The following is a 14,284-nucleotide window of genomic DNA, read 5'->3' as shown; positions in this document are numbered from 1 at the left end:
TCTCTGCCCTCATTGCTATGTCTGCAGCCCAGTTACAGTTGCAGCTGAGTCGGGGTTTTTTTCTTTCAGAACACTTTTTTCAATAATTTTTTTTTAAAAAAGAAATATTTCACTTGTCCTCATTTCCTACAAAAGAGTTTCTAATACATTTTTTTCTGACTAGCCTTCACCTTGAGAATTCTCCAGATGCTGCCCCAACCCTTGAACTATTTACCAATTTAAAATTCAGAACAAGCAACGTGCATCTTCAAACGTTTAAGAAAATTTGAATGTGACTGCCAATGTCCATGAATTTGCATTCTGACACTAAATGTGTGACCTGTTATGGTCCCAGAGCACATGCACAGACTACAGGTTTTCCTGTCCTTTTTCTAATGCCTCGCAGGCTTCCTGTCTCACCAGCTGACATCGAAGAAATGCTGCAGCCATGACTCATTTCAGCATTGACAGCAGAACTGTATTTAATCTGACCATAAAAGTAAAATACATGGCCCAGATACTTTTAAAGTCACATTGTGGAATTCCACTAAGCTATGGAATAAAGTGGTCATTCTCAGCCTGGCATTCTTCTAACAGGCTAGAAATACCACACAAATAGCCTGGCTGGGGATGATAGGAACTATAGCCATCTAAGGGATGTCAAGTAGAATAATAGAATTTGCAGAACAAATTTAAAGGGGCACTGTCAGCATGGAAAGATCAAATAACCATTTCTTATTCTCATCATTTGTCTGCTGATGATGTTGCTTTCCATGCTTGTTTGTATTTTGCTAAATGCATTCATGAGTTTGCCCCTAAAATCCCTAGCAAAGGACCAAAACAGACATGATGATGGAATTGCATGGATGCATCACCAATTACTTCTTTATTATAAATAGGCACAAAGGGTGTGGACTGAAATGTTGGATGAAGGGAAATTGAGTTTGCAAAAACCTTAAATTGATTTTACATCCAATGCAGCTATTTGCTGTTAATGTTGCTTGCTTCTAATGTTCGTTTGTTTCTCTTTGATCCTACAAAAACTTCAAAATTACAGTATTCATGACATGAATGACAGTGACACTTAAAAATATTGAGCGGCAAATATTAATGGATTTTGTATCCTACGTCATCCTACCTGTCCAAACGCAGTTGGCAGACAATACTCAATGCGTCAACAGCTCCTTCTTCCCTGAGCTGATGGCAACCAATTGCAGTAGCAATGAAACACCCTGTTCTTCCTATTCCAGCGCTGTCAAGGAAAACAATTAAACCAAAGCTGAATACTAAAACAACAGGTTATGGCTGGTATCACAGGATATTTAAGGTCTGAAATATTCTCCATAGGAGACGGAGAATGGTTTTGTTCCTAATTTACTCATGAGATAATCTCAGATAACCATTTTATTTTCTCATCAGAACTACATTTGTTTATTTTTATTTATTTATGTATTAAATTTCTATGCTGTCCATCTCTGCTACAAGGTGACTTTGGACAGCATAGAAATTTAAATTTGTTGGTAGCTTAGCAATTTGACAAATGTAGATTAGTTGAAACTTTTGATTTCTGCTCCATGCAAAAATATATGATTAAATAGCTGCAGATGATGTCTCTTCTTTAAAATTCAGCAAATGTCAGCTCCCTAAACTAAAGAATAAGAATATAAGAATAAATTCTTATAGTATATTGCAAAAACAAGATACACATCTATGTTCTTTAACTCTGAGAGAATTAAAAATGCATATTCTTAGATTAACTTCTCAGTTTTTTAGATAGTTTTATATTTTTCCTTTCTCCTTGCAGAATTGAGATCATAATACAAATATTTACATTTCCTGCCATAATATGATAAACTCATGCAACTACAATTTTTTTGATATTTTAAAAACCCACATTTTAGAAGAAAAGATAAGGGGAAAATTTATTCTGTGAACTGCTATTAAAAACAAACTTCCCTTACACTGGGTGAGAAAATAGGTATTTTCAGATCAACAATATTATGATTCAATGTTATGATTATCAAAAGCTACAGTATAATCTGGGATCTTACTAACATTGTGGTGGAAGGGAAATTCAGTGAACTATATGTTTTCTTAAAAAAAAGTATCATCCACTGAAGAAGAGTTCTGGATTTCTTTCTGCTTTGGATGCAAGATTTGTATCAACCATTGTTGGTTGTAAATTAAGATCAGATGTGAGATTACCAAAAGGCAAGACTTTGGGCAATTCCACACTGCAGTCTAACTGCTTTCCACCCATGCTGCTCCTTTCCTGTCTGTTTTTTAAGAAATTCCTGCCCAGATTCCAGTGCTCGTGTTCAGTGCAGGCTATAGTTCTTACATTAACTAGTTGTTGATTTGCTTCTTGCCCTTGCCCTTCTATTTCATGCAGGAAAGGCCAGTTTCATTGTCTGGCTCTTGTACAGACTGGTATAACAATGCCTACCTTTTCCTATATTTTTGGAGTTGTTCCTTCTCCACCAGTCCCCCATCCCATTCCTTGGTTTCTCAGACGTTTGCACACATGATGCCTTCATAACTCTTTCCCACATTATCTCCTTCACCAATGAAGTAGATTCGTCTTTCTACACACTTTTGTGGCATCATTACAGGTAGTCCTCCTCGACTTACAATAGTGCATTTAGTGATTGTTCAAACTTACAACGGCACTGAAAAAAGTGGATTATGGCCGTTTTTTCACAGTTACAACCTTTGTAGCATCCCCATGATCATGTGATCAAAATTCAAATGCTTGGCAACTGGTTCATACTTATGACTGCTGCAGCATCCCAGGGTCATGTGATAATCTTTTGCAACCTTCTGAGAAGCAATGGGGAAGCCAGATTCACTTACAGTAACAACTGGGTTACTAACTGCAGTGATTCACTTAACAAGTGAGTTAAGAAAGATCATAAAAGGTACATAAACCACTTAACAAATGTCTCATTTAACAACAGACATTTTGGGCTCAATTGTGGTCGTAAGTTGAGGACTACCTATACTCCCATGCTACAGTAATCAAAGCATCGGGGGAACAGGTTGCTCTTTGGTTCCTACCTTACTGTGCAGAGCCATGGAAACTTTGTAACAAGGAAGAAATGATAACTTAGCTTTATTAAAAACAAACTTTAATCTTTCTATCTTGCAGTTGTAAACGTAGATTTATAAACAGATAAAAGGAAATGAAAGGAAGCTTTACAACATTGTACACAGGGTGTGGGAAAGCTAGGGATCATGTCTCATTCAGACTGGGCATTAAACAACAGGGTGTCCACTAGAAGATGTTAGAGTTGAATGGAGCATAATTCTCTAGGGTTTGGCACAGTTCATTGATTTAATAGGTCATTTTTGGATCAATTGCAAGATTATAAAAAAATGCAGAGAACATAGCAGATCTGCAAGCAGATCAGACACTACAGAAAGAGAATTGCCAAGCCCTACAACCAACCATAGCTGTAGCTATTACTGTATCAGAACAAAATTTGGAGATGATCTATTCTGAAGAGTTTGTGACAATTCAGGTATGAAAATAGTAGTTTTGAACCGAAGCTGGGCAACATGGGCAGGGGATGCATTTCTGGTGGGCTGGAAAAAGGAGGAGGATAATGTCAGCTGTTATTTAAGAAGTGGTAAGTGGATCATACTGGAACAGGCCAAGCAAAATGTGTCTCTGTGCAGTTTGCTAGAAGGCTACTACGGAGCACCAAATCTGTTTTAGGCAGCAAATAGGGGACCTACCCGAATTGAAGAAGTCATATAATAAGTGGAAGCATTTTTATCTTTTGGAAAATGATAGAATATAAGTATCCATAAAATATGCATGAAAAAGGACTAGTTTTAATTATCACTAAACTCAGATTAGGCTGAGAAAGATTCTTGCCAGAAGCTTGAAAAGGTATTTCTCACATGGACTGAACTGAGTTAAATAAAAAGCTCCTTGTAGTGTAAGTGTAAATGAACCAGCTTTCCACTTTCTTGATATGCACTATCTACTTGCAAAAATCAATTTTTAATTCATACTTTTCCTATCCTTCTCCATTAAAATCTAAATTTAAAATCATATTTAAGGTGAAAATTACCTGCAATGAACAATTATAGGACCTCTACCAGTTGAAGCCTTCTTGTCCTCTTCTACATCCAACATGAGTTGTAGAAGAGGTTGAGCACTGACTGGAGTTTTGTGATCTGGCCAGGAAGTGTACCAGTAATGTTTGACATTCCTCGACTGGTTCCCTTGCTGAAAACAATGAATGATATACATATTTCGTTAACAACACTGTTGACTGAAAATGAAGCACAATGTGTTTCTGTACTCAGCAAAGCAAGTCCTTTGGGGTTCTTTGTGTTCTCTGAGGCTTGGTTGTTTTCTTGCAGATGTTTCATTACCAGACTAGGTAACATCATCACTGCTATCACCGATCATATTATCTGGTTTGGTAATGAAACATCTGCAAGGAACAACCAAACTGAGAAGGCACCAAGGAGTCCACAGTTTCGACCCTGAGCTACAAATGTTGTGTTGAGTTCCAAAGAAGTAGCAACTACTTCTTTGGAACTCAAATGGTGGACCTGCTTCTATGGTTGGCAATGGAAAATTCTGCATAAGCAGGATATTTTTATTGATACCCGACTAACTTGCATGATAAGCCAAATAAAATCTGCTATCAAACTGTGATCAACCCAACTAGTTTATGCACACACACACACACACACACACACACACACACAATATTATATTATGCTGCCATATTAAGCAAGTATGTTATTACATAGGACTGGGCTACCAGCAGCTGAATATAGTTTTTATATGTTCTTGTGTAAGATATTTTCTTTGAACCAGTTAATTAAAGTTGTGTTTAGTCCAGTACTATAGGTGGTAGGAACTAATAACTACATGTAGTGGTTTGAAACCCAATCACATAAAAACCAATACCTTTAATGTTAGATTGCGGATAGTGTAATTCTCACATTCCTGCACATTGTCAACAAGTACTTCCACTTTTCCATATATTCCTCTCTTCTCTGGCCAATACAGCACACATTTCTAGAAAAAAAAAGATTAAATAATGCTTGATCAAATAAAATAATAAATCAAGTTGATTTTTTCTTGAAAGTAGTAATTGTCACAAATATTATGACAGACATTGTAATTGTTCATCATTAATATTTCTAGGATTTTACATGGTAAATTGCTAAGAACATAAATGGATGTTAAACCTGTTTGCATATCTTGTAAGCTTCCCTAATAACATGAGTATAGGTTGGTGTATAAATATTTCAATAAATAAAAATGCAATAGAAAGTTATTTTGTGGAGATTTTTTGCTCCAAGATACCTAGAATAGTCCATTTCAATATTTCAATTTAACTTATTTTAAATTGAATTAAATTATTGCTTCTTTTAAATCATTTTTTAAAAAATAAAGAATTGTTTATGGTCAAACCCATATACTGTTCATCATTAGGAGTAAGATAATTGCTTAAATGATGAACTAAACACAGATAAGCTTTCTTAATAACTTCATTCTCTGGAATCAAATGCCTTGGATCACTCAAGAGCCTTATAAGCTTTCAAGAAGAATTGCTAATATTTTTCTCTCAAGGAATTAAAAAGAATAACCCTTAAATTAAAGAATTATGATTAAGCAAATCTCAGAGTGTTTTTCTGACAGACCTTAATGATTTGCTGTTACTAATTAATAGGAATTTTGAAGGGCTACATTAAATTACTATATAGAGTATTTTATTTTATACTTTGATGGGTTTTTTTTATCCACCGAGAGGTTAAGAAATCTTATAGGACCATCATATTTTAAAAATTAAAAAGAAAAAGGCTAAATATAAGTACATTTGATTTAATTATGTTTTATTTTTATATCTGGCAACAGCTTAAGAAATGCTAATTTCACAAACATCAATACTCAATTGTGGTATGAATTAAAATTATTTTCAATTTTAAAGGTACATGAGTTGGATCCATACTTAACAATGTTAAATACATTTGTCCCATTAATTAGGCATAACTGGTTTTACCCAATAGCTCCATCTTAATTGCAAAAGGTATTGAATTCCAATTTAAATAAAGTTCTAAAAATAGAAAAGCTTGTACCCCAAACAAGAACCATGTAATAGCAGAGCAGATTCTTGGACAAACAAAGAGAAATAATCTATGTACTATTAGTCATTGTTCACTTAAATGAAACAAAGATTATAATATACTACCTAAAGTAATGTTATTCATATAACCATTCTTTAGAAGCTAAATGGCTCCACCCCAATGTTTGGAATAAAGCAATTGCAAACAACCACAGCCCTATAACTTAAAGCCTTACAAAACAGACCATCAGTTAAGCAATAGAAAAAAATATTTTACAATAACTAATCACAATATTACTTTTGAATAATCAATGTTTTTGACTTTTGTAAAAAAAAGAATTTCTTTACCTGATAGATATTCAGCATTTATGTGATGACCATCTATTTTGTAATATTAAATTACACTGACTAATGTAAGAACTCTCCATTCAAAGAGAAAGTTGGAGCTGCCCTCTGGAAATCAAAGAGTCCTGCTACTAACACGGTCAAAACACCGCCCACCTTTTAAGCTTGTACTCAAATGTTCAAGCTCCTAGACCATGTGATCCAGGGGTTCCTTAATTACATGGAAAGACTAATAATGATACAAAAACCTCATCATATATGCTTCCCCTCTCTGGGAAGATGTGTTCTTGCCAACATTAAGAAAGCCAACATAAAATATTGCTGCCTATTCAACATCCTTCTGTGATTTCTTGATAATAGATCAACTATATTCAACTCCTTATCTGTTTTTCTTATCTTGTTCCCAGACGTATAACTGGCAGACAGCTTTGGGTGGACAATGAAATATATTGTTCACGTAGACTACCTACTTCACAGCTGCTTCTAACTTTCAATTGGCCCAACTGATTTATTTTTAACACATTACTGCTAGTGTTCTAGCAAGATCCACTTGGCATTGAAGAAGGAATGAGGGGCAGTTTGTAAATCCCAGATGTAATTGTATTTTTTTTCAGTATTTTATTTCAGTATTTTATTAGGATTTATAGGCCGCCCTTTTCCCTGAGGGGACTCAGGGCGGCTTACAATCATTAGGGAGGGGGTGCAATTCAAAACAAACAATATGTGAACAAAATAAATAAAGTAATAAAAACACAACTTGCATTCAACATTCAACACTCGGGTGGGGCAAATTAGAGACTTATCCCCAGGCCTGAGGGATAAGTCTATAATTGTCATTATAACTGCTAATATGCACCATAAAATAAGTAAAACAGTTAAGTAAAAAACATAGGTAAAACAATCATTGATGCTACATTATGAAACCAGTTAACTCAAGACAGACAACTAATTAAAGTCATATTTAGATGCAAATCTGGAATTCAAATTCACATGTACCAGTTTGCAATATTGTATATTTTATGAATTTTCATATTTTCTGCAATCGTTTAGATGTTAATTACATTGTTTGGTAAACAGACATGAAGGTCAAAATGTATTAACCACAATCAATACAGTATACAATTGATACAAAATTTTCATAATTGCACAGTTGTAATTCCAGAAATTATCATTACTAATTTTATTTTTATATTGTTGTTCTATATATAAAAAAAATGTAAGCCATCTTCACTAAAACAGTCAACATTGTAACTACTGATTAGGCACAAGAGATAAAATATATATAATGCAAAACATGATGATTTGTATTTTTTTCCTTTTCATTAAATTTCATTTTACACTGATTTTCATCTTATGTTGCTGCATCTTGTGTTGAAGGCTGTAACGCTAATTACAAAAACCTTTTATTTGCAATGTGACTTTTAATGTCCTTGTTACTGGTTTATAGCTATTTCTTAACATACTGTCTAAACTTGTTATTAAAGCCTCACTAGTTTGAACACAGAGTTGTAATACATTTTTGGTACACATGAATTGCCTGGAATAAATCAAACACACAATTAAACTAGCAATCTCTTGGACAAGTTGAAATGGCTAAAACCCTCATTAAAATATGGTTAAAAGTGCAAATGGACTGGGCAGAAAATGTCCCTTTTTGAATTTCATTGCTGAATTATACAGTTGATACCAGGTTGTTCAGCCTGTGGCCCCAGGGTTGCATAATCAATGTGAAATAATTAAGGTTTCCAACTGTGTTTTATTAGACTCTAAATATTAAATCCATTAAGTATAAAGTCTATAAATATAATAATCCAGCAACATATAAAACCTTAGTTAAATAATATTGTTGCAAACTGCTAAAAGTATATTATTAGACTAGAAAGAAAAAAAGAAGCCATGAGATGGAAAGGAAAGAGTGAATAAGTGGCATTTTGGAACCGTACACAATACTTGTAGCATGCAAAGTTGTGACATTCCAAATATTATAACCAACCCTTAGTAGTTCTTACTGTAAGTTACGTTGATTGGAGTTATTGGAAGTGATAATTTAGTAACCCATTGAGAGCCATCCCCTGGGATACATAATTGATCTGTCTGAAAGGTTTCAGTAAAGTAAATATGAATCCTTTAGTAAAGGTTAGAGGAAAAGCAGCAGATATATTGAGTAGAATGTGCAAAGGATAGATCATGTATTCTTGTGAAATTTGGCAGAGCAACACAAGTCCTAGAGAAAAATGGAAAAGAGACAAACTTCATTGATCAAAACTGGCCAAGTAAATTGAGATTCGGTTGGAAACTAAAGTTATCAGTAAACTGAATCTTGTTCTAGCCTGCTGTAATAAATGTGACCAAAAATGCTAAGATTACTACAAGAATGTTGCTATTGTTAACAACACAACCAGTTGGTCTTCTGCCATTGATAATATAATTTAGGTTGCTATCATGGAGACGAAAGGGAGAAGAATATTCCAGAAGCGTAGCTTTATTGCCAGTACTCAGTTCTTCCCAAGGCTATATGGACTTCGCTTGGGCTCTTTTCTATTTGTGGCTTTTATGTTTTTTCATGTTGTAGAGTTCAGAAATTTCTGTTGGAGTGATGATTTTGCTCCAGTTCAAATCGAAATAAGGAACATATTATGCCTGTCTTTTAGCCTGAGGGACATTGGCAACTATAGTTCTTACTGTTTATCTATCTTTTCAATTTCTGTATCTCTTGATTTCTTTCTATCATATCTCCTGATCTATTGCTTGTAAATAAATCTTCTTTTCTTGAAGATCATGTCCTCTTCTTTAATGTCATAGTTTAAGAAGGTATTAAATACTTTCATGGAGAGAAAAGTTATTATGGCCACTAATATGAAAATAATTTTACTACTTCAGGTAATGGAGTTGATGTACTATAGATTACTGTGGTCATTCCCTGCATTCACAGAAATTAAAACTATATAAAAAATCCAGGATAGTCCAATGAAGAATACCATAGAATACTGGCTGGGAAAAACACCCCACTTTATAATAGCAATAGCACTTAGACTTATATACTGCTTTACAGTGCGGTATATAAATCTCTAAGAGATTTACAGAGTCAGCATATTGCCCCCAACAATCGGGGTCCTCATTTTAGCGACCTCGGAAGGATGGAAGACTGAGTCAACCTTGAGCCTGGTGAGATTCGAACTACCAAATTGCAGGCAGCCAGCAGTCAGCAGAAGTAGCCTACAGTACAGCATTCTAACCACTGTGCCACTGCAGCTCTATAACATTTTGTCCTAGATTCAGATTCTAACTATATAATGCAATTAATGAAGGAAGGAATAATGCAATTAATGAAGTAAGGACAGATAGGGACACACTATACATGCATATACTATGCTATAACATTTTTCTCTGAACTGGTTGTTATAGGAACCTTTCCTCACTATAAGAATTCGTTAGCTTTTGCTTAGTTTATAATATGACATCCTGATTCCCCTTGTTATCCTGGCTAGCTAACAAAATGGATTTTTGCAATTGGTGGCTGGAGGAATGCAATGAAAGAGAAAGTATAGAATTGTTAAGAGAATAATCAGTGTTGTTTTTCTCATCCCCATTCTAAGATATGGGGATCTTTAAGCATCTTCCAATGACTGATATAGGATAGGCCACACAAATATACCTTCTTGATTTTTGTGGCAAGGGAGAGGCAAACCAATTTATACTGGGTCTGTGATGAACAGAGTAAGAAAACCTGGTTATTTTCCACAGACTGCTAATTTTCTTCCTTTGCTATGCAAGGTTGCAGAAGAAATACCAACCCCTAAACGCTTTGAAGGGACACGTTCTAATCTAATGTCATTAAAAATATTCTTATTATCCTTGTAGGATGATTAAGGGAAAAATGTATGAAAGGTTTCTCCCACAATAGAACTGCTATATAAAAACCACTTCTGGTTTGATAAACACACGACTAAGTCAAAAATATGACTTATTGAGTTATTTCAGTAGGGTGCAAAATGTGCTTATTTAAAATAGAGTAACCATTGGATATTTATGTTTACCTATGCTTTCATAATGTTTGGATGCCATACTTCTTGTAAGTATTTACTGCCCTTTTTATTGGGTAAACTGTTCTGTTTCTCAAAACAAATTGGGTAACAGAAAAAAAATTCTGCCATATAAACATTCTTATAATGATTTGATCAAAAATGAGAAGCTCATATAAACACAAATGTCTATGTAGTCTGGAATTTCCTTAAGAAGCCTCAGTCTTTTATATTATGCGGAAATTGCCACCATCAGTGTAGGACAATGTAGAGAAACAGTATTGTAATGAGTGGGAGCAATTCAGGTAAACACAGGGCTTCCTGATATGTTGAGAATTACTTTGTGTTTCTTTCAAGTCATTCTTTTCAAACAGTGTTAGAAGTGTTTTTTTAGAAAAAGTTTTTCCTTTGGAGAAAATATTTGTTCTGTGCACCATATTATAATAGGATAGGTTTTCAGAAGTATTTTGATCAGTCCTGATAAGGCACTACTTACAATATCACACATTTCCTTAGAAATTATTCTTTTATATGTTTTGAGATACACACATGTTAAGATACTTCTTTATAGATAACAGCTACACTCTTTTCCTTGATAGAACCAAATATTTATTTCAATAAAAAAATTAAACAAATAAACAAATTAAACTATTATTTCAAAGCAGTACTGAATTAATTTCTGATAAATAGGTCATTTCAGTCAGAGGATGCAGAAAACTTCTTAAGACATTAGAACTTCCATATTAAATATAGATTTAATCAGTTTCTATCCCTGACATATTCAGAAAGAGCCGGAGAACTTTGTGTAATGCTGGGAGGTCACAATCACAGTTAAGAATATTTTACTAGAAAGACTGATGGCTGGATTTAATATAGTGCAGCATTTTATGGTTGTAAATGGTTGGACCAGTTATTATACGTTGAGTAATTATTGATAAATAGGATTTTCATAGCATGACAGGAGAAACTTAAATAAGTTTTTTAGATAAGGAGAAACTTCTTAGAGAAGTTTCATAAATAAGGAGAAAATTCCTAACAGCGTTTACAATTAACCAGAGAAACCGCTTTGCCTTCAAAAGCTGTGGGTACGTCATCACTGGAGTCTTAAGAAGAAACTGGACGACCACTTCTCTGAAATGGCAAAGGGTCTCCTGCTTGAGCAAGGCATTGGATAGAAGACCTCCAAGTCCCTATTTTGAATTGAACTTGTTTCAGAACAAAATTATTTATTATGTTACCATTTCAAATCTGAAAAGTAATGCATATTTTTTAAAAAGTTTGGAATATATTATAATGTTGTTCACACTAAATTATTTAAGGTGTTTTAATAGAGTGCTATGAAAAAAAATTAGGGGCTTGAATAGTTGATAGTAGTATTGGTTGTGTTGGTTTTTTTTAAAGAACTAGACAAAGTGTCCATGATTGATTAAGCTAAAAAGCCTTACCTCATTTTTCTCCTTCAGCTTTGTGATCATAACAATAACAGGACTGTCTTCTTGCCATACCATCAACCAGAAATCATTCACAGTATTAATCATAGGACCCTGAGTTGCAATGAAAGACTTCTCCTTGCCAGCATAACCCTAATTTATACAAAGATGGAACAGTCATATTAAAATTTTGTGATTATAACAGGCTGAGAAGAAACAAGAAGAGAATTAATATATCTTGTACAAAGCTTTAGTCAAAAGGCCAATACACTTTGGAACAACACTTTATGGAATGATTGCTCATTTTTATACAGTATATACAAAGTCTACTGTCTACTGTCAATAATAAAAGGCAGTGGAAGTTGGTGGCAGAGTACTAAGTTAGGTGTTTTGATAAGAGAAGAACTGAATGGGAAGCATGAAGATGAAATATATGTTGGCAAGTCAGCACACTGCACATCAGTGTACTTACTCTGATGTAGTTAGCATTTATGTAGGTGCTCAAAGCATCCCCTGGATTCCTTGGTTTCAAATATACCCTGCTTACAGGATCTGTAAAGACAACACAGGTGGAAATGGAAATGAAAACCTAAAGTAGTAAAGGGAAATGTCATAAAAGCATAAGGATTTCTTTTTAAAGAAGCTTGATGATTTATGCAATGATATTGACAGCTATAGGTATGAGGGGGGAAAACCCTTCCAAATATTCCCAAAAAGTCTGTGAAACAGATACACGAAGGATTCATACTGTCTTCTGTCTGCTTTTGAGGTCTGTGCAAAGGAAAAAGGGAGAACCTATTTCCCATATGCATGGTCTCTATGTGCAAGGATAGATAACTCTCCCCCCTCAATATTTTTAAAGTACATTATATCCTTCTGAGATCATCTGATATAACTATCCAGAAATTAAAACCTAATTTTATCACAGAAATGTAATTCCCAGTCTCCTATTGTCTCTGACAAGATAAGTTGTCAGAGGTTTGTGCTTACCTCTCTTATTGTGACACTGGGAGGGGACCAATTTGGCCTCCTCCAGTTAGTATCATACCTGCACCAGAACTGGCCATTAAAGCTGAGACCAAATAAATCCCATCCAATTTAAAGAGTATTCTGATTATTGTACTTATGTGAACATATTCAGTGGTACTCCATTCGGAGTAGGAATACGCCTTATTGTATTAAAAATATTAAATTAAACCTATTTTTCTGCAATATAGAAGATTATTTTTTAAATCTTTCTGAGCTATAGAAACCTGAGTTTCAGCTTTACTGCTGAATAAATACTCAATTAAAGAGAAGGGAAAGCTGGTCCCATCTTCTGCCAGATTCATTACTATACTAACTTTCCTAGCAGTGGGCATGACTACAAACCAAGGATACACATTTCTAGGTACTTAGTACAATTATAGCTCTTTACTGGAATAAACTGTATTCTGCTTTTTGGTTTATTCTATTTTTCCCTTTTCCACATTGAGATTGAGATTTATTAGATTTATATGTCGCCCTTCTCCCAAGGACTCAGGGCGGCGTACAACAATTAAAAGAAACACATAATATAAAAGTTAAAAAAAATTAAATGGTACTTAATCACAGTTAATCTTATGGCTCTTTAGCATATGTTTTAGCAAACTCAGATTCTTGAAGAAACATACTTTGACAGAGAAGTAAACACTTAAGCTTTATTGATGTAAACAAACTATTTTAATAGAAGTTTCCAACAGTAATGTGGATTAATAAAGTTTATGGTAGGATAAATACTTATTTAATTTTCCCTGCAACTTGACACATCTATACATGTTGGGCTTAAGAAGTCAAATGCAGTTCATCAGTTGAGATTGTGATAGCAGCAATAAAACAATGCATATTAAAACAACATTATTTCACAAATCAGTTTGCAATCATCCCAGGTTGCTTTAATTCAAGAGTACCTATAAATTAAGAATTAAAAAGCTGATAATAGGAAAAGGGAGAAGTAACTGATAAAAGTATCACTTTAAACCAACTTACTTGGAAGAATGGTTTTATAACGATTTTTGGTTCCATAACTAGGAATGTCTATTTCTTTAGGATTGACAAAATTCATGGGAATTTCCTAAAGAGAAAAAAACGCCACAGTTTTTATTATGAACAATTCTTAGTATCAATGTTAACAGTGATTTATTGCAGCTTGTAGGAAGGTTTATCACAAAGCCACAGCATTGTTTTTTTTAAAGAAATAATATGTGTAGAGATTTTAAGTTAAAAAGCAGAAAGAGTGTAGGATGGCTCATTTATTAATTTAAATTTATAGTCATCAAAAGTCTCTAGGGAGCCTTCAAAGTTAAACAGAATAAATAATACATATAAAACCATATATGTAGCATACACATGGTGGTGACTTTTTACTGGTTCAACTTCAAACTTCAAACTAGTT

At 34.0% G+C, this 14,284-nt stretch overlaps 1 protein-coding gene across 1 annotated transcript in view; it reads right to left on the bottom strand.

The window, feature by feature from the left end:
• PTPRR (protein tyrosine phosphatase receptor type R) overlaps window positions 1-14,284 on the bottom strand; it is an 81,295-nt gene that overhangs the window by 1,742 nt on the left and 65,269 nt on the right. Inside the window, 6 exon segments of the mRNA XM_032220648.1 lie at window positions 1,118-1,231; window positions 4,059-4,216; window positions 4,913-5,023; window positions 11,887-12,024; window positions 12,344-12,423; window positions 13,879-13,963. Coding sequence (XP_032076539.1) covers window positions 1,118-1,231; window positions 4,059-4,216; window positions 4,913-5,023; window positions 11,887-12,024; window positions 12,344-12,423; window positions 13,879-13,963 — 686 coding nt within the window.

The sequence above is a fragment of the Thamnophis elegans genome, chromosome 7 (assembly GCF_009769535.1).
Source record: "Thamnophis elegans isolate rThaEle1 chromosome 7, rThaEle1.pri, whole genome shotgun sequence".
Lineage (NCBI taxonomy): Eukaryota > Metazoa > Chordata > Lepidosauria > Squamata > Colubridae > Thamnophis > Thamnophis elegans.
The sequence above is the reverse complement of the archived record's forward strand: the minus strand, read 5'-3'. Positions and strand labels throughout refer to the sequence as shown.